The following is a 25487-nucleotide window of genomic DNA, read 5'->3' on the forward strand; positions in this document are numbered from 1 at the left end:
TATTAAAAATTAGGATGAGATGAAGCCTAAACAAATAACATTTGTAAATTTAAAAAATATTTACTAATGACAAAGTATAACTTTTAGTAAAATTATAATATTTTATAAAAATCTTGATTTTAACACTTTGTGATATAGTGATTTGAAAGACTAGCTCTGAGTTTAATGGTTTCCCTAGATTAAAAAGGTGCCAGGGTGCCTGGGTGGATCTCAGTCGGTTAAGCATCCTACTTTTAGTTTCAGCTCAGGTCATAATCTTATGGTTTTGTGTGCTGGCAGCTGGGAGCCTGCTTGACATTCTCTCTCTTCTCTCTCTTGCTGCCTTTCTCCTCTTGTGCTGTCCCTGTCTCTTTCAAAACAAAGAAATAAACTTAAAAAAAGATACCTAACAAGGGTACATAGATCCAAATGGTTTATTAAATCATCATGCTTATTATTTTTATTTTTAATGTTTACTTATTTATTTTGAGAGAGAGAGGGAGAGCAGGAGAGCATGTGTAGGGTGAGGGGCAGAGAGAGGGAGAGAGAGAGAGAATCCCAGGCGGGCTCCATGCTGTCAGCACAGGGCCTGATGTGGGACTCGAACAAACCTTGAGATCATGACCTAAGTCAAAATCAAGAGTCAGATGCTTACCCAACTGAGCCACCCAGGTGTCCCTCATCGTGCTTATTTTTATTTATTTATTTAATACTTACTGAATGCCTGCCGTTTATCAGGTATTACTAGACCCTGAACACTCCTCATGGAACATACATTCTGTTGGTAAGAGAGAATAACCTAGTAAACAAATAAATGTAACTAGTCAGATATTAAGTGCTACAGAGACCAGTAAACAGGAGGGGAAAAAGTAGAGTATATCAGTTACCTATTATCACAGTAACGTTGTATCATAACCATAAAACCTTAATTTTATAAGGCATATAATAATACATATTCTTGGGGCACCTGGGTGGCTCAGTCAGTTGAGCATTTGACTATTGATTTTGGCTCAGGTCATAATCCCAGGGTCATGGGATAGAGTCCTGCGTTGGGTTCCACGCTGAGTAAGGAGCCTGCTTAAGATTCTCTGTCTCCTTCTTTGCCCTTCCCTCCTACTTGTGTGTGCGTGCTCTCTCTCTCTCTCTCTCTCTCTCTCCCCCCCCCTCCCTCTCTCCCCCCTCTCCCTCTCTCTCTGTCTCTCCTCCCCCTCAAAAAATATATATATAAAAAATTTATAAATATATATAAATAAATATATATATTTTTACACGCTGTTGGTTGTTAGCTAAGCAATTTTGCTGATCTTGACTGGGTTCATTCATGTTTCTCAGGGTTCACTGGCTGTCAGCACATCTAGCGTGGCTGTGGCTGGGATGACTAGGATTGTTTGGCACTGTACCATATGTTTCTCATTCTTCAGCAGGCTATCAGCTGTGGCACGTGGCTGTTGCAGAGGTGCAGTTGAGGGGAAAAAGTATGCAAGACCTATCTAGTCTTGGAACTGGCACACTGTCACTTCCATCACTTTCTGTTGGCCAAAGCCATTTACAATGCCATTTCCACCTCAGCGTGAGGGAATAGATTTTATCTTTTAGGTCAAAAGAACTGCAAAGTCAAATGTGGTTTTAAAACATGAAAGGATAAAAAGTAGACTTTTAATAGGATCAGTCTACCATTATGATAGGTACAGGAGATACTATTACAAAAGGTGGTTAAGACATTGAACCAAAACTTGAAATGTGGTTATCCTCTAGGAGAGCATTCCAGATAGAGCATTAAGGTCCCATGGACCTGAGTTAGGAGTATTGAAAGAAGTCTGTGTTTGAGCAGAATAGGTGACAGAGAAGTAGATTTCTGGTAGGGTTGGAAGTTACAGCTGACTATCAAGGTTCTTGTAGGTCATTGTTAAGAATGGCTTTTACTCAGGGCACCTGGGTGGCTCAGTTGGTTAAGCATCTGACTTCTGGTTTCAGCCCAGGTCATGATCTTACAGTTTGTGAGTTTGAGCCCTATGTCGGGCTCTGTGCTGACAAATTCTCTATCTCCTTCTCTCTCTGCCCCTTCCCTGCTCATACTCTCTCTTTCTCTCTCCCTCAAAATAAATACATAAACATTTAAAAAAAAAAAAAAAAAGAATGGATTTTTTTCCCTAAGTAAGATGAGAAACTTTTGGGTTTTTCTCTTAGGTATGATGTTAACTTTAACAGGATCATGTGGCTCCTGTGTGGAGAATAAAATGTAGAAGGGTAAGCATAGAAGGAGAGACCACGTAAAGCTTTCTAGTAGTTGAAGCAGGAGGGCCTGAAGATAATGAAGAGGGATGAATTTGGAAGGCAGTTCTAAGATAGCATTCACAAGACTTGGTCATATTGGAAGGTGAGGAAGAACTCAGCTAACTTGGACACTAAGTGATAGTGATGAGATAGGGAATGCAGGAGGAAAGATAAATCTGAAGAGTTGGCTGCTGAGTTCAATGGTAGATGTACTGAGTTTAGATCTCAGGTGAGTGTCATGGTTGGCCCTCTAGATCTGTAATTCTTTTGTGTATGGGTGATTATGGAACTCATGGCAGAAGATGAGATTTCTGAGGTAAAGATATACGCTGAGAGGGGCACCTGGGTAACTCAGTTGGTTAAGCGTCTGCCTTTGGCTCAGGTCATGATGTCAGAATTTGTGAGTTTGAGCCCTGTATTGGGCTCTCTGCTGTCCGGGCAGAGCCCACTTAAGACCCTCTGTCTTCCCTCTCTCTACTCCTCCCTGACTCATGCTCTTGCTCGCTCTCTCTGTCTCTCTCTCTACAACACACACACACACACACACACACACACACACACAGAGGAATACAGAACATTAGAGACACTTAAGTGTCTGTTTGAGGTTAATAAACTCTCAGTGCTTGCTAGAGTTAGGAGCAGAACCTGGAAGGTAGTGTAGAGGCCAGATGGATTGAGAATTTTCAAAGATAATTTGAATTTAAACATGGATTTGGTGAGTAGGAGTCCTGGGTGACCTTATCAAAAAGACTGAGAAGAGGTTATGACAGATTTGCACTAAAAACTTTTCCCTTCCCTTCCCCTCCCCTCCCCTCCCCTCCCCTCCCCTCCCCTCCCTTCCCTTCCCTTCCCTTCCCTTCCCTTCCCTTCCCTTCTAGAAACGGAAGATATCAAGGGAGTTTTAGGCGTTGTTAGTAGGAAAGAAAAGATTTTATTTTATTTTTTAAATCAGTGGGAAAATTGCCACGTGTGAAATCCTGTCATACATAGGAGTTGTCCTGAAAGGTAAAACTCCTGTAGTCATTTCAGGGAAAAGAGAAACTGGGGAACGGAGTGATTACAAGTCAAAAAGCTAACCTGTTGATTTTGTTTATTGTTCTCTCTTCATTTAACCCTGGATCCCTTCTCCCATTTCTATCCTCTGTGCTGCCACTGTTGTGCCACTGTTTACATGGCATTCTACCACAAAAGCAAATGGTCGTCCACTGCAACCAGAGTTGGCTTAAAGTCCAGAGATTATGGAATCAAGGATATGGTTTTAAAGCCCTGCAAGTGTTGAGGTGATGCCAGTTTGTGCTTCATGAACTCTCAAACTTCTCACTACAACCAAATGAGCAAGATATGTCCCTTTTATACATGAGGAAACAGATGGCCAAAGTTGTCCTTCAGTATTGTGAAAGCAGTGGGAGCAGTAGACCTCAAATAGTAGGCGATGCCATGCAGAAGTTTCCCCTTTAAGGTGCATCATCGCATATGATATGCCAAAAAACTGTTGATGAAATAATAGGGTTTGACAAAGTAAAGGTATAATATACTTATCTTTTCTCCTTTTTTGCTCCCATAGCACTTTGCATCTATCTCTAGTATAATTCACCATATCATATTGCAATTATGTATTTATTTTCTCTTTCTATTACTAGGTTGTAAGGACTTCAGTGGCCAGAGATTCAGATTCAAAGATTCTGAGATCCACTGGCCTCAGTCTGTGTTATCTTAATTCTTTGGTACCTAGCCAATGGCTCTATGATAGGTGCTTAGTAAATCTTGTTAAATAAATTAATCATTATAATATACTTGTAAAGTATGTTTATCAGGTAACACAAATAATGGTGTGTGTGTGTGTGTAATGCTCTATATCTTGTTTATATAATAAACTCTGCAGTAAATGTCACCAGGTCCTTTACATTGGATCCTCAGACTAATCCAAGTTGTGTTTTTACAGATGAGGAATCTGAACTTGCCCAAGGTCACATGGGTAGTAAGTGGCAGAATTATTCCAACTATAAAACTTACGCTATTCACTATTTTATTGCCTTTTTCAGTGCAGTTATTGATAGCACCAGCAGCATGATCATTCATCCCTAATTTGAGAAAGTGACTTGGCAGAGCTTTTGAAATAAGTGTTTGCCTGACACCTAGAATTTGTTAACATATTTGCTGGCTGTCAACTATTTGTTGGAATCCTTTACCTTAAATACACTTAAGTATGGATTGAATATGTTAGTGCCCCATGTCTCTTAACATGGAATTCTTTTTTTTTTTTTTTTTTTTAAATGTTTTATTTATTTCTAGGAGAGAGAGAGAGACAGCGTGAGCAGGGGAGGGTCAGAGAGAGAGGGAGTCACAGACTGAAACAGGCTCCAGGCTCTGAGCCGGCAGTCAGCACAGAGCCCGACGCGGGGCTCGAACCCACGAACCGCGAGATCATGACCCGAGCGAAAGTCGGACGCTTAACCGACTACGCCACCCGGGCGCCCCAACATGGAATTCTTTTTTAAGTTTATTAGTTTATTTTGGGAGAGGGAGAGAGAGAATCCCGAGTAGGTTCCGTACCACCAGTGCCTAGCCTGACATGGACTTGATATATGAACCATGAGATTATGACTTGAGGTGAAATCAAGAGCCAGATGCTTAACTGATCCACCTAGGTGCCCCAAATGTGAACCATTTTTAATCACACATGGGAGAAGGAGGTGACGTTGACTTCATCTCTGCAAACTTATCAGTCAAAGCATTTCTGTTCATATGCCTTTAGTACTCTACTATTTAGTGTATATTTTGATAAAGAATATTTAATGATATAGCGATAATATCATGTTTTTAAAGTCTTATCAATGTAACAACTTCACTGAAACATAAAATTATATTGAAAGTAGAGTGTAGCACTAATTTAGTGTGTAAAAGTAAGGCAAATAGGCTCCTTTTCCGTAGATATGGGGAAATAATGATGTATACAAATAACCAATGCAAAACTGAGCACAAACTATATGACATTGCTGGTAAGATTCCTTTTTATTTATTTATTTATTGCAACTTTTTTTTTTTTACTGTGGTAAAATGTACATAACACTGATCATTTTAACCATTTTTAAAAGTATACAGTACAGTGGCATCAAGTACATTCACATTTTTGTACAGTGGGGATTCCTAAAAGAGAAAAATCATACTGTTAGAACAGTTATGGAATGTTTTATAAGAAAGGATTTTATTTAATTTAATTAATTAATTTATTTAAAATTTTTTCTTTAAATGTTTATTTATTTTTGAGAGACAGAGCATGAGCAGGGGAGAGGCAGAGAAAGAGAGAGGCTTAGAATCTGAAGCAGGCTCCAGGCTCTGGGCTGTCAGCACAGAGCCTGAATCAAGGCTCAAACCAACGAACCATGAGATCATTACCTGAGCCGAAGTTGGATGCTCAACTGACTGAGCCACCCAGGTGCCCCAAGAAAGGATTTTAAAAGTACCTCCAGAAAGATAGGTGAATTGTGGTGGAGGGACCTTGGGAACTCTATGCAAACAAATGCGAACGGCAATAATGAAGAGACTTAACTAAACGAGCAATAAAAAAATAGCACAGAAACAGCTAACATTGTAGAGTAGTTGGTGAATTTATAAGTATTTTCTAAGACAACAAACAAGGAATAGATTAAAATACTGTCAATTTTTAGAATAAATGTTGTCAGTTTCTACAGATAAAAGTAGATTTGGTCTTTGTTCATGAAACGTGGTCAGCAGAAGATTTAAAATTAAATCAGTGTTATATAAATCAAGCTGATGGTGTAGTTTTGAGTCACACTTATGTCCTCATTTTATTAGAAATTAGCTGGATACCTAAGAATTGTCACTTCACAGAGTAATGCAGAAGAATACCACTTTGCCTGAGACTACTTTATATTACAAAATATAAAAAGTAGCTGAATCATCTGATTTCTTCATTTTATTTTATTTTATTTTTATTTATTTTATTTTTATTTTAAAATGAGCAACTTCAAAATGTAGTATCTATTTGGGTAAAATAGATAATTTTTTTATTTGGGTAAAATTTTTTTTAATGTAATAAATAGTTGCTTAGATTCATTTACATCACATGTAAAGAGACTGATGAAAACATCATTTAGGGGCAAAGCTGATTCTGAATTAGAATGCTTTTTCTACTGACTTACATTTAAAGCACAGATATAATAATAAAGATCAGATTTGACCTCATTAAAAAAATCTGTACTATAAAAGGTAAGCATATAGATTTAGATAAGATATTTTCAATACATTTATCAGATGATGGACTATCTAAAACATGATTACCTTCTATATATTGATAAAAATACTCTAATAGAAGAATGAGCACATGTAATGAGTGGTAATTAATAGAAGAAAAAAGCAAATAATTACTGAACATGGGGGAAAGTCACCAAATTCTCTAACGACTAGGGAAATATATCACCAACATTGAATATTGTGAGGGTTCACCAGATTCCACCAAATTTGGTAAAATTCAAAAATTGATAATAGCAACTGTTGGCAAAGGTAACAGAATAACTGGCATTCTTGATCTGTTGATAGTAAGGTAAACTGGTGAAATATTTTTCAGAAGGCAGTTTGGCCACTTCTAATAGAATTGATGTGTATATTCTGACCCAGCATGTCAACCTCTAGGAATCTTTTCTTTACAATACTTGCATCTTTGCATAAAATAGTATGTCCAAGTATATTCATTGTAGCAGTTTTGGGAAACAAAATATCCATTAATAAAGAAGCTTAACATGGTTGACTACTTATAAGGAGAGGAATTTGGAGGAGGGGGAGTTACTTTTTTATTTTCTAAATGTGTACATAATTGATTTATATATAGCATGCCTAAAACTGCTATCCTTAGAATGGCAAGTTTGCAGGATTGGCCCTTGGCTAATCTCTGGGAATTTATACCTTTGGGAGGGTTCCTATCATGTCATAATAAGAGTAGCTTATCATACCTTTATTGTACATAACATGGTTTATGCTGAACACCTGATTAGCTTTTGGAAATATGGAATTTTAGTCTGCGCAAGGCAGTGACTAGCCCCCAATAAAAACGCGGGACTAAATCTCTAATGAGCTTTCCTGGAAGACAACATTTCCCAAGTATTGGCATAAATCATTACTGGAGGAATTAAGTGGGTCCTATGTGACTACTTTAGGAGAGGACTCTTGAAAGCTTGTCCCTAGTTTCTTCTGAACTTTGGCTTATGCATCTTTCCTTTTGCTACTTTGGCTTTGTATCCTTTAGCTATAATAAATCATAGCTTGTGAATATGATTGTATATAGTCCTATGAGTCTTCTTCATGAATCACTGAATCTGAGGGTGGTCTTGGGAATCCATGACACAACTTGTCAATATGGTTTGAATGTTCCAATGTAAGTATTGCATGTATATATTTTAAAATGTTAAATTAATATATTACATGTTTTTAAATTATATATGTATATACACACACACACATCTCATCTCTAAGGATATGTTGATGGGTTTTTTAATTTATTTTTTATTTTTTAAAAATTTTTAATAGTTTATTTTTTGAGACGGAGAGAGACAGAGCATGAGTGGAATGTGTGTATTATGTGACCCATTTATGCTGCACATTTTTTTCCTGGTGATAAAAGATTGAAAGCTTTCCTTGGTGACATTGTAGGTAATACAATAAAGAACCAAATCAAAGGGGTTTAAGTGTGTGTCTCCAGTTATAGAGACTATCTTATCTTGATTTAATGAACAAAATATGTTATAACTGTGATAGTAGAATGCCAATTTTATTTACTGTGTGATGTTCTGAATGTGGTTATCAGTTACCATTATGTCTAAACGACTTGCCATGCTTGGGGTGCTGGGTGGCTCAGTTGGTTAAGTATCTGACTTCCGCCCAGGTCATAATCTCACAGTTTGTGAGTTTGAACCCCTCATCAGGCTCTGCTGACAGCTCAGAGCCTGGGAGCCAGCTTTGGATTCTGTGTCTCCCTCTCTCTCTCTGCTTCTCCCCTGATCTCTCTCTGTCTCTGTCTGAACTAAACATTAAAAAAAATTTTTTTAAAGACTTGCCATGCTTTATTTAATATATAGTGCATGGAAGACACTAGACACTTTTGGGAAATAAAGAGAAATATAAAAGATGATCTCTGACAGACAGGGAATTGTAATCTTGGTTGACAGCAACTGTGGTAAGGATGGGCTAAAATATGTAAACAAATGATGGATATAAAAGGCAGAAATGATAAATGCTACACAACCAGGATATACTTTGAAATCTATGCTATATGAGGTAGGGATTTTGTCCCATTTACCTACCACTATATTTGTAGCACCCAAAAGAAAACCTGGCACATTGGATAGGTTAGGAGAAAATGATGTGAGATCATTCATCCTAATGAAGTGATAATTGAATCCTACTCTTTACTTTTATGATGGATGTCTGAATCCAGTATGTCAGCAAACTGAAAAGTAGAGTTTTTTGAAAATCGTAACTTAATTCATCAGAGCTATCTTATGTTATATGAATGTTGTATGGCCTGGTAATCTGAGATACTTTAATGACATTACCCACAACTGGCTTGTTCCCTTCCTATAACTGGATTGGACATTTAGTTTTTAAGCAAATAAGAAAGGGGCGCCTGGGTGGCTTAGTCGGTTAAGCGTCCAACTTACGCTTAGGTCATGATCTCGCGGTTCGTGGGTTCGAGCCCCGCGTCGGGCTCTGTGCTGACTGCCAGCTCAGAGCCTGGAGCCTGTTTCAGTCTGTGACTCCCTCTCTCTCTGGCCCTCCCCTGCTCACGCTGTCTCTGTCTCTCTCTCTCTCTCCTAGAAATAGATTAAAAAAATTTTTTTAAAATTAAAAAAAAAAAAAGGGTTGCTTTTCATTAAAATTTTTTTATGTTGTGGTAAAATGTAAATATGAAGCTTAACATCTTAACCATTTACAAGTGTACAGTTCACTAATGTTAGGTGCATTCACATTGTTGGGCAACCAATGTGTACAGCTCTTTTCATCTTGCAAAATGAACTCTGTCCTCAGAAGTCCCATTCTCCTTTCCCTGTCCCTGGCAGCTACCATTCCACTTTTTATTTCTAAGACTGACTACTCTAGGTACCTCATTTAAGTAGAATCATACAATATATATATATATTTTTTTATAACTAACTGGCTTATTTCAACTAGAATAATGTTCTCAAGGTTCATCCATGATGTAGCATGTGTTGAAATTTCCTTCCCTTTTAAGGGTGAATAATATTCATTGTAGATGTGTACCACACTTTGTTTATCCTTTTGTCCATCAGTGGACATTTGGGTTGTTCTGCCTCTTGGCTATCGTGAATAATGTTGCTATGAACATGAGTGTACACGTATCTGTTCAAGACTCTGCTTGCAGTTCTTTTGGGTATATCCCCAGTGGTAGAAATTGTGGACCATCTGGTAATTCCAAGTTACAATTTTTTGAGGGACTATTATACCGTTTTCCATAATGGCTGTGCCATTTTACACTTCCACCAGTAGACACAAGGATTCCAGTTTCTCCACAGTCCCCCTACACTTACTGTTTTATTTTTTTGATAGTAGCGGTTGTAATGGGGTGTGAGATAATATGTCATTGTGTTTTGATTTGCATTTCTCTGCTGATTAGTGATGCTGAGCATCTAATCACATTTGTGTAGGCTATTTGTATATTTTACTTGGAGAAGTATCTACCCAGTGCTTTGCCCATTTTTTAATTGTGGTGTTTGGTGTTTTTTGTTGTTCTTGTTGAGTTGTAGAAGTTCTTTATATCAAATAGATATCAATAAATATTTCTATATATCCATCTTTAGCACAGAGAAAGAAGTATCAGTTTATAAAGTTACCAAGCATAGTAAAACAGAATTTATGGTTCATTTTTAAAGTAAAACTCTCTTATGCAGGATAGTTACGTGGCATCATATTTCCAGTTTAATTAATAGTTCTTATAATCAGCTGAAGTTTCAGTTATTTCTCATTTTTCCTTATAAGACTGTTAAAACAGGTTGACCTTTCTTCTGCTTGTCTCAGTAAAGTTTCTTTTGGAGACTATGTTAGTATAGCCTCTTCAGTGACTTTGACAACAGTTTCAAAAGCTGTGAAAATATTGCATCTTTTATTTAAAATTTTTGCTTATTTTGTATTTTTTTTCTTAAAACGTTAAGAAACCTGGGGTGCCTGGGTGGGGCAATTAGTTAAGTGACTCTTGATAATGACTCAGGTCATGATCTCACAGTTTGTGAGTTTGGGCCCCACCTCAGGCTCTGCATTGACAGAGAGAGAGTCCTGTTTGGTATTCTCTGTTTCTCTCTCCCTCTGTCTCTGTCTCTCAAAATAAAAAAGCTTAAAAGTTAAAGTTAAAAAAAGTTAAAGTTGAATTTTAGATTATATTTGGAAGTTAGTTTTAGTTATGTATTCTGTATCATAAGTTTGTATATTTATGTAAGATACTGCATTAAACAAATTATTTTTGTTGGGTTTTACATGTTGGAAGAAAGAAGAGCACTGTTTATCATTATTATAAAGATATTTGAAGATCAAATCATGCCATCGGTAGCTTGGGGTGCACATACTTCATTAGTAGAGTGGTATGGCCTTTTAGGACTAAGTCTAAAATAGTGCTAGAATCAAATACTTTTTGCAAGGATCTGAATGTCTAGTATAAAAAAATAATCTCCAATTTATTTCTGCAGAGAAATAAACTGAAACTTTAATAACAATATATTTGTTTAATTACCCAGGTTTAGATTTAATTTTTTTATTTGAGTCTTTTTTGACCTTGGGTTAGCATTATAGAAGTGATAGAATTTAGACTTTAACCCAAATCTTAGATAGCTTACTAATGAATTCCCTCTCTCCCTCACCATTTTCTACTTAGGGACTTCCTCTCTTAAATATCTAGTCTTCCAGATTTGTTGTCTAGCTTCATTAGTGTCATTTGGACATTAAATCATGTTAAAAACTCCATTTTTTATCTTTCTTATTCATCATACATACCTATCCTTCCCTGAAAAAGTTGTGTGCTAAGTTCACTGGCAGAAGTTTCTAGTAGACCTAATTGGGATTTTTTGTGTTACTCCTGTGTAGACCAGATTCTGCATTCTTGTTATGCTTGATTCTATCGAATTAATGTTTTAATGAGAAGGTCGGTAGTGAAGAACAGAAGTTGAGTAAGACTCATTTTGAGGAGGATGGATATTTATTACCGAATGGGACTAGATGCCTTGGTTAGCCTGCTCTGATGCTGCTAATAATTCCTATTAACCTCCTTTTAAGAATTTTTTATAACCGCTTTTTTGAGGTAAATTCACATATATTGAGATTAATTTGTACATACCATAAAAATGCAGCTCTTTAAAATATATATTTTGGTGGTTTTTAGTATAGTCACAAAGCTGGGCATCTGTCATTACGATCTATTTTCAAAACATTTCATCACCAAGAGAAACCCCATTCCCATTACCACTAACATCTTCTTTCCCCCTCTCCCCAATACTGTGGTAACCACTAATCTACTTTCTGCCTCTGTTGATTTTCCTATTCTGAACATTTCATATAAATGGAATCATGTATGCATTTTGTATGTCTTAATATAATGTTTTCAAGATTCATCTGTTATCAGTACTTCACATATGTTATCAGTACTTCATTCCTTTTTATGTCTAATCAATATTCCATTGTACAAATATACCATATTTTGTTTATTCATTAATCATTTGATGGACATTTGAGTTGTTTCCTATTTTGGCTTTTATGAATACTGCTTTGAATGTTTGTGTACAAGCTTTTGTTCACACATATGTTTTCAGGTCTCTTGGGTATATACCTAGGAGTAGAGTTGCTAGGTTATATGGTAACTCTATATTTAACCTTTTGAGTAGTTGCCAAACTGTATTTCTATCATGAATTTAAATCCCAATTCTGCAGACAAGTTTGGCAACCTAACATGACTTTATCACCGCATAGTCTCTCCTTTTTGAAAAATGGCAATGATTGTGTTAAAGTAGAGCCTTTATTACACTTAATTTTTTATATCTTAAAACATAAATACCTTTTATTAAACAAAGCATTTTTATGCATTGATAGGAAAAATAGGCACAGCAGATTCTTTAATAGTAATGTTTTAGTTATTACTAGACTTGGAGAGTTGAAATGAGAAGGTGCAAAAATACAGCTTGTAAACTTACTCTGGTTTGCCAGGTAATTTTCAAACTTTTGGATATATGTGGTTTCTGTAGATTTACAATGAAAGGATTAGAGAGAACATCAATGACAGTTTTTTCTACTGTTTTAGAATTTGGCTTATGATTCGTCTAACGGGTCTAAATAGACTTGCAATGTACAGTTAGAAATTGCTTTCTGAGTTTTTTAACAGGAACTGGAGTTGGTAACAAGCACTGTGATCTCAAATATCCCACTCCAGTATGGCATCCAATCTTAGGGTACACACAAAATTTGACTAGATCGCTTTTTTTAAATATATTAAAAAAAATTTTTTTTTAGTATTTTTATTTATTTCTAGGAGAGAGAGAGAGAGAGAGAGACATTGTGAGCAGGGGAGGGTCAGAGAGAGAGGGAGTCACAGACTGAAACAGGCTCCAGGCTCTGAGCTGGCAGTCAGCACAGAGCCCGACGCGGGGCTCGAACCCACGAACCGAGAGATAATGACCTAAGCGAAAGTCAGAGGCTTAACCGACTAAGCCACCCAGGTGCCCCTAAATATATTTTTTAATGTTTGTTTATTTATTTTGAGAGAGAGAGAGTGCAAGCAGGGGAGGGGCAGAGAGAGGGAGACACCAAATGCAAAGCAGGCTCCAGGCCCTCAGCTGTCAGCACAGAGCCCGACATGGGGCTCCAACTCTCGAACCATGATATCATGACCTGAGCCAAAGTCAGATGCTTAGCTGACTGAGCCACCCAGGTGCCCCTCAATTTTTCTGTATTTAAAGGCATGCTCTGTGCTAGGTGCTGTGTAGGGTGCTTTACATGCATAGTTTAATAAATGCATTTCTTCTGGCCTTACTCTTTGACATATATTAATGTAGTCAGTTTGTTTATCACATTCAAAAAATAATTATTACTACATAAATAATATTAATTATAGTACTTATTTTGTTATACCCGCTAAGTTTGTTCTTTTACCTTATTCAAAGGATTTCTTAAATATTTTTATTTTTAGTTGAAAAGACAATGTAATTAGAGGAAAGAGAATTAAGTCACCTCTATCCTATATTAAAACAACTTTCTGTCTCCATTGGTGGTGGGACTAGAAAGTAGAGACCAGGTATGGGAGATATTTACTGAGGTGGATTCTTCAGAATTTGAAATTGATGGGGTGTGAGATGGGTGTGAAAAAGTTAGATGGGTAAGGGGAAAAAGCTCAAAATGACTAGGAGGTCTTAAGCCTGAAGGGGTAAGGAGAGTAGAGGTGCCATGAAAAAAAAGAAAGAGATGTAGGAGCATTGAAAAGTCAGGTAGGTTTCTTTTTATTTAGTTAGGTTTGAATTGCTTTGGGGACGTTCAGTAAGCAATTTGAATATGGAACTAGAACTGAAAAGTCAGGATAGAAATCGAGATTTTGGGATTTTCATAAATGTAATTAAAGTCACAATAGGAAGGGCATAACCTCACTAAAGATGAAATCTGAGGAGAGAACAGTTCCTTAAGAGGACACAACATTTAGGATTTGGGAAGCAGATGCATCCAGAAAGGAGATAAAAAAGGAGAATCAAGGGACCCTTATTTCATTAAATCTAAGAAAGGAATTTGTAAAAAGGGGAGAATCATCTTTGTTAAATACCTAATAGGAATTGAGGCTTTGAGATTTTGGTGTCTTTTGGATATTTTTGGTGACTTCATAAAAGTAGTATCAGTAAAGGTAAGAATGAAAATTTTAAGGGGTTCAGAGTTAATGGTTCACCAGGAAGTGCCGGTTTCTCTTTAAAACTGTGGTCTGTTGACCTCGGCTTTGAGGCAGTGTAGCCTAGCAAAAAAATTATTTCCATTTAGTGTTAAATACGTATTGACTTTTCTTGTGTTGTATTTGTTTTTGCAAAGATAAATAGGAATTCTGTAACTATGCTGTTAATTTGGGGGTCTTCTTTAATTTTTTTAATTGGACAGTTGATATTATTATGACTTAATGTGTTAAAGCTGGAGCTTAGTGTCCTCAATTTTACTGTATGTTCATATAGTCTGTGTTATGGAATAATGAGACTAGTGATAGATTGCTTTCCAATACTTTATGAGTCTGGGCTTGGCAAGTATTTCCCAATGTAAACTAAAGGGTAATGGGGACTGCAGTGACAGTGTTAATTCTTAAATCAAGACATATCCCCAGATAGATGAAGGGTGGCATGGTCAGGAGCCATAGGTTTAATACCCAAATTTTGGAATTTCTGAGCAATTTGTGGAGACAGTGGAACAAAATACTTGAATTTGGGATTGACCTGTAAAATCTGAAACCAACAGTTTCATGGGTTAAATGGTTAGAGGATCATTAGATATAGGATGATTGAGGAAGGGGTGAAAGAAAAGGTAAGAACTTGTGTGTAGAAACAAAATAATCAAACTAGGGAACACTTTCTTTTCCATTTGTTGTATTAAGTATTTTCATTTCAATAACAGTATATATCACAAAATAATTTTATTGTCCTCTTCAAATGGAATTTTATTTCATTTCCATAACAATATAATTTGGAGGTAGAAAGAGGATACACTTGCATTACATCCTCCTAACTTACTTTGATCTTGAGAAAGCACTGTATTTTCTCTTTTAACCCAAGAGCAGGAGCCTTTCCTGTAAGCAAAATATTTGCTTGTTGTCTAGGCTATGCAGAAAACCATTATAGACTATTGTGAATTTTTTATAACCTTTTTTTTCTTTTAGTTTTTATGCTTTGCCATCTTTATTTTTAAATATAAAATCTGTAGTGCAAAAGTTCATTTTAAAACAAGTTCTCAAAATTAAGGTCTATTGCTTACTCCTTTAGAAAGGATTGTAAAGGTGCTATGTTGAGGAGTTCTCCTTTGCTAGTAGTTGATGGAAATAAGAATTGAACCCCAGCTTCTCTGACTCAAAGCTGTCCCATTGTGAAGTGGTAATGAAGTATGCTGGTCAATTCTAATTTGTATTCATTTTTCTCTGAACATTAACACCAGAGAAGACCTAAATTACTCACTACTATTTGTCATAGGTTATGCTGGTAGTAGCTGATATTCTTAGAATAAGAAAACAGGGTGTGCATTTTCAGGGACTCCATGTTCTGATGGTATATATGCATATATAAGTAACTTGTACATTGTGCTATGTCCTAGATTAGATATATATATAAAAGGCTATGGGTAGTGATGAGGAAGCACTTTGGGACGAAGTGGAAGATGGAGGTTGGTGCCAGGAGTAGTCTCAAGAAATGTTTTAGCAAGAGAATTTCTGTAGTGATCTAGAAGAAAGCAAGGAGTTTGTTTGGTGTATACTACTAGGGAAATAACTGAAGCATTGAAATCAATATGAACAAAGAATGAAATCTTTTTGTAACCCAAAGACCCAAATGATTGGCCGCTACTTCAAAATGTGTCTGAAGAAGAATGGCAGACAAGTTAGTCTGTTATACAGCAGCAGGTAAAGAATGAGCAAAGATAGGAAGATGAATTTTGAAAGGCAGAGTTGCATATTTTACAATTAAAGGTAGATATTGCAGATGTATAGTTTAAAGACACTTTGGTTGTTTAGTTGCTTGTAACAGGTATTAGTGATATGAATATTTTTATATAAATAGGTTTGTAAAGATTTAAGAAAAGCTGGTTAGAGATGGTATGCTTTTAGTGGAAAATCCTCTGATTTTACTACTTGTTGCTGTTACTTTGTATTTGGGGTTAAAAAATATTTTGGCGGGCGCCTGGGTGGCTCAGTCAGTTGAGTGCCTGACTTCAGCTCGGGTCATGAGCTCATGGTCTGTGGGTTCGTGCCCTGTGTCGGGCTCTGTGCTGACAGCTCAAAGCCTGCTTCGGACTCTGTGTCTCCCTCTCCCTGCCTGCCCCCCTCCCACCCCCCGCCCTGCTCATATCTGTCTCTTTCAAAAGTAAATAAACATTTAAAAAAAAAATTTTGGCTTAATGATCATACAGCTTGTGTCAGGGCAGTTAAATACTTCAGGTATAAAACCAGATCAATCTAGGGGCGCCTGGGTGGCTCAGTCAGTTAAACATAATCCGACTTTAGCTCAGGTCATGATCTCATGGTTCGTGGGTTCGAGCCCTGTGTTGGGCTCTGTGCTGACAGCTAGCTCAGAGCCTGGATGGAGCCTGTTTCGGATTCTGTGTCTCCCTCTCTCTCTGACCCTCCCCTGCTCGTGGTGTCTCTCTCTCAGAAATAAATAAAAACATTAAAAAAATTTTTTAAACCAGATGAATTTATTCATTTAACAGTTATTATTGAGTGCCAACTATGTGCCAAGCTCCCTCCCTTTTAAAATTCAGATAGATTCTCCAGTAACTGGCTCAGAAAATTTTCAGAATAGTGGCAAATGCACTACAATTTTGTGGGTTAGGTATTCTTATACTTTGCTACAATATAACCTTTTAACTTAAAGGATAATTTCATTTTGATTTCACTGTACAGTATAGTTTTATTCGTATATTCTTATGTGCATATTTACTAAAATTACTAGTAGTTTTTTGTAACTCATACTGTTAATCTTAAGTGTTGACATTGAGGAATTTGGGGCCACGGTATGTGCCCTGGAAACAACAGCAAGAGAAGTTTGAGTTCCAATATTTAATTTATTTATATTCCATTTTATTCCCCAAAAAATTTGAGTTAGCTTAATTTCCATTTTAGCTCTGATACCTTTTGAGTTCATTGTTTTCTTTTTTTTTCCACTTTTTTTTTTTTTTACAAATAGTTTATTGTCAAAATAGTTTCCACATAACACTCAGTGCTCATCCCCACAAATGTCCTCCTCCATGCCCATCCCCCCCCCCATCCATCAGTCCTCAGTTTTTGTCAGCATTCAAGAGTCTCTCATGGTTTGCCTCTCTCCCTTTCCCCCACCATTTTCGCCCTTCTTCTCCCCCTTGTTCCTCTGTCGAGTTCATTGTTTTCTTAATTGTCCTGATTTAAAATCCAGCCAATGATAAAGTTTAATACTTTTCTTGTCTCAACGTATTCTGAATAATAAGTGTTGAGTGAGTCTGAAGAGAATTAGATGTATTTTAGACCTGGAGCTAACACACCATGCTGGTGGATTGGATATTGTAGGAGAGGGTAAATGAAGGAATCAAGGATGTTTCCTATCTTTCAGGCTTGAGCAGCTGTTGAATGGTAGTGCTATTTGGACATGTTTGTAATCCTCATGAGACACCCAGTGGACAGTCCAGTATACAGTTGTTTGGACAGATGCAACAAACAGCACAACACATTCTCATTAGCTTAAAGCCTTAGATAAACAGAGAAACTGTTCTACCTTGTTAAGAAACTCAAATCTTGACACACAAATGGATATCTAAAAAGAGCATACTTATATTGCATGAGACTTTTAGAAGCCTTTGAGAATAAGTTCATGCATTTAGGATTAAGGAAATACAATTTTTGTGTTTTAAGAAATAGAGGAGTGACTGGGTGGCTCAGTTGGTTAAGTGTCCGACTCTTGGTTTCAGTTCAAGACATGATCTCATGGCTTGTTGGGTTTGAGCCCTGCATCTGGTTCTGCGTGGACAGTGGAATTCTCTCTTCCTCTCCCTCAGCCCCTCCTCAACTTAACACGGTTTCTGTCTCTCTCAAAGTAAATAAACTTAAATTTTAAAAAAAGGGAAAGAGAAAATAATTTGGAACTTTAAAACAAAGTGAATATTAAATTTGGTTTTTGTTCGCATTAAGAATTATAAGGTGTTAGAGACATCTGTATGACTTGTCCGAGAAAGCTCAATAAAGAAATGAATTGACCCATTTTTAATGTTATCTGCATTAGATCTTGGTCTATAAAGTTCAGTAAGATAGTCCAGTCTCTGCCTTCAGTTTTACAGTTCAATGGATGAGACATACAAGATTGAATCTCACAAGTGGTAATAGAGCAATGTATTATTGACTATTCAGTGCTGGAGGCTGAGGAGCCGTTAAGAGAAGGTTCAAGAAAGCTCCACAAAGGAAATAACACTTTAGCCAGAGTCCTACTATTAACTCACCAGCAAGAGTAAAAATTGTCAAACTGTGATGTTGAGGGGTGAAGGGCTGCTTGTGGTGACGGTGGTGGTAAGTGATTCTACATGGCTGAAGCATCAGACTCTTAAGAGAGTATTATAAAAAGCTAGGAAACCGGACAGGCAGCATTGAAAATGTGTTATAATTAATTAAGGAATTGGTAGTTTCTCTTGGAGCTAATAGACCCACTGGAGGATTTTTAAGCGAGGGACTAAAATTTAAATGATCAGATTTGCCTTTGAGGACAGTAACTCTGAGATAAGAAATTATTTAAAAGAATTTATTTTGTGATGTTTTCAAGGTGTTTAAGGATAGACAATTGAAAATCTTTCAAGTCTTTTAGTTTTGTTTGCATAAAGAAAAAAAATTGACACAGGGTATGGCATTTATAAGCCTATGTAAATATACCATTTAGCTATATTTTTGCCCAATTAGGATAGTCCATGATTCAAAGTACTTTCTTGCTTTAGGATTATATTAAGTGTGTTAATAAGTGAATTATTTTATTAATGCTTTCCTTAATGCTATTTTCACACAGTCTGTCTCATGCACTCTCTTATGAATAAAATTCCTTAGTATTTTGCAACATGTTTCTCAATTAATCTCCTAGTAATTAATTTCACATAGAGACAATGGAATTGGTGGCCAGGAAGTTAAAATGAAATTGCATTTGTAGATATTTCCATTTCATATAGTTAAATGAGGTTTGGTGCTATCTCTCTTTCAAGCACTGTTTGGATGTTAGTTAAGATATATTAAAAGAACACAATTTTTTGTTTAGGCTAGCATTCGAATTTAATTTATTTACCATATAAGCATTTAATATATTCTGTGGGTACAGGACATTAAATATCAATCTGACTATAATCTTGTACTGACGGAGTTTACAGTTTAGTAGGGGAAGTAAGATGTATTTTCTATATTTTTATCATAAAGAGAAGGAAATGGTGTTTTAAGAGTGCATATAAAGTCTAAAAAGAATTCAGAAGGGAAAGATTATTTTTGCATGAGAGAGATAAGAAACTTTGATGGAGCTAGAACTTAAAAGATGGATAAGATTTGGAGACTTGTTTTCTGAGTGTGGGTATTATCCTCATATTATAGAAGATAAGACAGGTTAAATCTGTTCATTGTCATATAGCTAGCAAGTGGCAAATCCAGAATTTTTATTCAAGCAACTGAATAAACTGTAAAACTGACCCTTTTTGTTGTTAGGAAATAGGACCCTACTTGGTAAGTTTTTTAAAAAACTTTGTTTTAATGTTTGTTTTTGAGAGAGAAGGAGACAGAGTAGGAGCAGGAGACGGGCAGAGAGAGAGAGAGAGAGAGAGAGAGAGACACACACACACACACACACACACACACACACACACACACACACAGAATCTGAAGCTGGCTCCAGGGGTCTAAATGTCCGCACAGAGCCTGACGCTGGGCTAGAACCCACGAACTGTGAGATCATGACCTGAGCCAAAGTCGGACTGGTAACCAACTGAGGTGTCCTGATATCTTTTTGATACATTTGAATTTTTTTGATACTGATTTTTTTTTTTAAGTACAAAGTTTTTATGGGCCACTTTTGTTGTATTTATATTACAGCAGAGATGAGTATCTCTGATGAGTATAAAACTTTTAAGTATGCTACTTATGTAGACTTATTTTAATAGAACATTCTTCACTGGAAGCTTGAAGTAGAAAGCATTCCATGCTGTGCTAGACTTCAAGAAAACTGTGTATATGAAAATCCAGACTCAAATGAGATACTTATTTGTACACAGAAGTGTTGTTAATGAAAAAGGAAGTCATTCACACAAAAATCTTTATTTTGCCCATTTCTCAATAACAATTCATCACGTAAAAAATGAAATGCTTGGAGTGATTGCAGCAGCTATTCTAGAAGTGCATTCACCTAAGTTACATTCCTTTTACCCCTTTGTTTCTGCAAATATTTAGATTGATATCCTTCTCTGGGTCACATTCACATACAATATTTTAGAATGTATTAAGATACTATAAATAACCAAAAATAAAGTCTTTGAGCAAAAAAAAATTATAGAGTCTAATTATATGTGTAAGATGTATATGTACATAACTGGGAAGATCTTTGTTAATGTGGATTAAGAAAATCAAGCAATCTTCTATTTTCCTTTAATTTTTTTAGCATTTTAAAAATTATTTTAAGTTTTATTTAAGTAATCTCTACACCCAACATGGGGTTTGAACTGATGACCCTGAGATCAAGGGTCTCATATTCCTCTGAGCCAACCAGGCTTAACATTTAATTTTTTGCATAGGCAATACATTCATATAATCTAATAAGTATGGAATGGCATATAGTCCTGTTTCTTTCTCATCCATTTTGTATAGCTATTCATTTCTCTTCTACATAGATAACAACCTTGTTAATAGTTTCTATTCTAGAGATATTTTATGTACATGTACAAAGAAATGCAAATATATTTTTATTCTTAACACCAATAGTAATATATTATAACTATTGTATTCCTTGCTTTTTGCACAAAATATATATTTTGAAGTATTTCCATATCACTATATATAAAGAACTTCCTTATTGGATTTCAGTCATATATTTACTTGTATAAATGAAATATATTTAATCAGTCCTCTAGTAATAGACTTTTTTGATTGTTTGTAGACTTTGGCTGTTTTAAACAATGCTCCAATAAATAACTTTGTGCATAATATGTCATTTCACCTATGCCTTTAGATGGTGAATTTTTAGAAGCACAATTCTTGGGTTAAGGAGTTACGTGTATTTCAGATTGCCAAATTACCCTCCTTAGGGGTTGTGTTAATGTTCTCTTCTACCAGCATTGTATTGAAGTTCTGCTTTTCCCACACCCTCACCAACAGTCCATTTACTTTTAAATATATGTTTATTCCCCTAACCTACTTTGAGAACTTTATTACCATAGAAAATAGCATCATAAATGTGGTAATTAACTTCAGCATTGTGCCAATGCAGAACAAGATTCTAGTAAGTCTTTTCATCTTACTGAAAAAAAAATGTGTATTCCTGATTAGGTCTCTAAGAATTGTCATGATAAAGGTTAGTAGTTTTTCAAAGAAATAGAAGACTCACTATTCTATGTATAATTGTCAGTTTATAAGATTATTTCAGGTGCTGCGTATTGAAGTATATCAAAGCAAGAATAAATTAAGAATCTTCTGTCTATGATTTAAAAAAATGTTTCGTTGCTTAAATATCAGCATCACAAGTTGCAAAAGCAAAATTTAGGTGAAGAAGTTAAATGTTGCCAGACTTTGTTCATTTGTAGTCAATAATTTGTTGAATAGTAAAACCAAAATGCCTTCAATATGTCCTTAAGCCTGGAAGAAAGTAAGCTCCTTTGAAATTAAATTTCAGCAATGTAGTTGAGTCGTGAATTTAAACAATTCACAATGCTGACTTTCAGTGCTTCTGAAAGCAGGAAGTGTATTACTGACATGCAGAAATATTCCAGCCCAAAGAACATCCCTACTGCCATATGTGGTAAGAATTTGTCACTAACTCACAAACCACTTCTGTAATGCAGTGAATAAGCAGAATTCGTCTTTGTTGGACATTTCCAATTCAATATGAAAGAACTTTGTTTTTAGTGTCTTATAAGTAATTATTAGCTTATGCTTTGGAAGGAGCCTGGCACATCATGGGTGCCCAAGAGTTTTTGAGGGAAGGAATCAAGAAACTTGTACATAATCTTTTAGGCATTATTTACTTGGTTTTAGGGACCCATAGTTAAACACTAAAATTACTTGAGTAAGTTAAGGACTGAGTTAAAGATTCTGACTCAGCTTATTCATGGTTTCTTTAAGCAAAATTGCTTACTTATTTTAGTGTCCCTTCTGAATGCTATTTGGAATATTAATCTAATGTTTGCACTTAGGGTAAAAAAATTATCCTTAGGGTTAATTATTAAGAGATAGGGAAATACTGTGAGCTTGGAAAAATAGGAAAATGAGTTATAAGGAATTGGGGTTAGCAAAATTCAATAAAGAACTATTTGTAAATCATTAAAAGTTTGAAAATATTAACGTTCATATAAACTTAAATTTTTTTGTTTATATTTTAAGCGATTAAGAAGACTGTCTACCAAATATAGAACAGAAAAGATTTATCCTACAGCCACTGGAGAAAAAGAAGAAAATGTTAAAAAGAACAGATATAAGGACATACTGCCATGTAAGTTGGAAATGCCCTTAATAGAACAACTGGAAATGTTAATATGTGGCTTGTAGCCTAAACTAGTTTTATTCTTCCTAATGAGTTTGATTGTTAAGGATTTAGTACCTCTCTTGTAAAGTACACTATAAGATAATAACTTGTGATTGTGCTTCTTGTTCTTCCTTGTGAAAGCAGTTTTTGTTGTTTGCTTTTTTTTCTTTAAGCATCACAATTACTCTGATACTAACTTACTTTTAAATATAAAAAAGTCCAAGTAAGAATATCTTTTGTGGACTCCTGTGCAAAGAAGTTCTTTTGTTAAAATAGATAATTCAGTAAGTATAATGGAACAAATTTTATAAAACGCTAAAAATATTAACTCTTATCTGTTGTCTGTTCACAATCAGAACATTAATTATACATGAAAAAGTGAACCGTAAAGCGGTTGATGCCACATGTCTGCTCTTCTCAGTAGTCTAAATACGTATCTCTGAGAGTACAGCTAAGACTAATAGCATCATATTATGATAATATTATAACTATAATCTCAAATAGAATGGTTTTTGGCAAAATGCCTTTAAGTTTAAAAGCATGTATGTATACGTGTGTTCCTGTTTTATAGAATAAAAGACTTTACATCATGCATGCTATTCCTTAAAGCTGCCCATAGTCTTTTTATTTCCCTTCAACTGTCTTAAAATAGCTCCATTCCATGACACTGTTCCCTCAACTCTAATTTATTGTTTTCCCCAGTCTTACTGAGATATACTTGACAAAATGTCATTTTTTTAAAGCTTGTTCTCTCTAAAATGTCTTTGATAAACTTTCCAGTGATTTTCTTCATGCTGGATATGGTAAACTTTTTTCAGTGTTTACTCCTTTCTGTTAACTATTTTGATGCCATCAACTAGTCCCTTTTTCTGAAATTTTCTTCTTCCATGATACCCTTCTTTCAGATGGCCTCTTCTCTTTTCTCCTTCACTGTCTTCTTTGCATAAATTTAATCCTTCTTCTTTTTCTTGTTGTTGTTCAGCTGTGGGATCTGTGGGTGGTCAGTATTAGCAGAATACTAAGTGGAAGTTTACATAGTATAATGGTGAAGAGTTTTGACTCTGAAGTTCAAATCCTGCTTCTACCACCTGCTATTTATGACTTTGGGGGGCACTTGGGTTGCTCAGTCAGTTTAGCATCTGACTCTTGGTTTTTGGCTCAGGTCATGATCTCAGTTTTGTGGGTTCGAGCCCTGCATTAGACTGCACTGGCAGAGCAAAGCCTGCTTGGGATTTTCTCTCTCTCTCACTCCCTTCTTTCTGCCCCTTCCCCATTCACACTGTCTCTGGTTCTCTCAAAATAAATAAACTTAAAAAAAATTTTTTTAAATCTATGACTTTAGGCTCATCCTCCTTGTGTCTTTTCCCCCCATCTGCAAAGCAGAGATTAAAATTATAATACTTTTTATAATTATTTTGATCATTAGATAGGTTAATACATGTTAAAATGCTTAGGACTGTACCTAGCACATAGTAACTACTCATTAAGCTTTTGGAAAATACACTCTACTTTCTTACCAGTGTAACGCAGAATGATGGATGGTACAGGTTTCTGGACAGTTTTTATTAAGCAGGATAATCTTGAAGTACTCTTTTTTTCTTTTTCTTTTTTTTAATACTTATTTTAAGAGAGAGAAAGAGAGTGCAAGTAGGGTAGGGGCAGAGAGAGGGAGAGAGAGAATCCCAAGCTGCCGGCACAGAGCTGCAGTGCTCAATCCCATGAACCCTTAGATCATGACCAGAGCCAAAATCCAGAGTCAGATGCTAACCGACTGAGCCACCCAGGTACCCCTTAACGTACTCTGGAATTAATGCACATTCTCTCTCTCTCTCTCTCATTCTCTCATTCTCTCTCTCTCTCTCTCTCTCTCAATGCTATATTTTATTTATTTTTGAGAGAGAGAGGAGAGAGAATGCAGGGCCTGAAGCAGGGCTCAAGCTCCCCTGAAGTGGGCTCGAGCTCCTGATGCGGGGCTTGAACTCACAAACTGCAAGATCATGATCTGAGCCCAAGTCAGATGCTTAATCGACTAAGCCACCCAGGAGTCCTAGTGCACATTCTTTTAAAGTCACATTTTCTCTTCTTTCTTTTTCTGTCATCTGGGGAAATGAGTCTTAAACATTTCTAGGTTTCTATTTTTGTATGTTGTGTTTTATTCATTCCACAAAAAGCTTTCCACATATACTGTATGCTGGAGATTCAGTAGAAAACAAACTGCCAATAATCCCTGCCCTTGTGGTATTTATATTCTAGTCAAGGTAATGGTCAGTGAATACAAATAACATATATGATCTGTCATGGTGATTAGTGGTATTGAGGATAATACAGTGGGGATTAGGCATGTAGATAAAATTGAGAATAGAAAGCTTTACAATTTTATATAGAGATAGCAGGAGAAGTTCATTGGTGTGCTTCTGAACTGACCCTCTAAAAAATAAAAAAAACATGATTTGTTTGTCATTTTCTGTAATAAATGGATTATTTGCCATAATCACAAAACTTTGAGGTAGGTATTATTATATACCACTTTGCAGATGGGAAACTGAGACATAGCTTGTCACACAGCTAACAGAGTCAGGGAGAATTTATATCCAGAGCACTGGTTCTTGACTAGGGTGATTTTGCCCCTAAAAGAGACAGTCAGCAAGTCTGGAGACATTTTGGTTGTCACAACTGGCATATGGAATGGGCAGGCTGCTACTGGCATCTAGTGGATAGAGGCTAAGGATGCTGCTGCATTCTATATAACACAGAGGCTACAGCCTCGACACAGCAAAGAAT

General features: G+C 35.9%; 1 protein-coding gene across 3 annotated transcripts in view; it reads left to right on the top strand.

The window, feature by feature from the left end:
• PTPN12 (protein tyrosine phosphatase non-receptor type 12) overlaps positions 1-25487 on the top strand; it is a 93052-nt gene that overhangs the window by 16751 nt on the left and 50814 nt on the right. For all 3 annotated transcript variants that reach the window (XM_039239094.1, XM_039239093.1, XM_039239092.1), the window contains exon 2: positions 22565-22673. In XM_039239094.1, the coding sequence (XP_039095025.1) occupies positions 22565-22673 (109 nt within the window). The remainder of the gene's footprint in view (positions 1-22564; positions 22674-25487) is intronic.

Source organism: Hyaena hyaena, unplaced genomic scaffold (genome assembly GCF_003009895.1).
Source record: "Hyaena hyaena isolate Hyena2069 unplaced genomic scaffold, ASM300989v1 scaffold_152, whole genome shotgun sequence".
Lineage (NCBI taxonomy): Eukaryota > Metazoa > Chordata > Mammalia > Carnivora > Hyaenidae > Hyaena > Hyaena hyaena.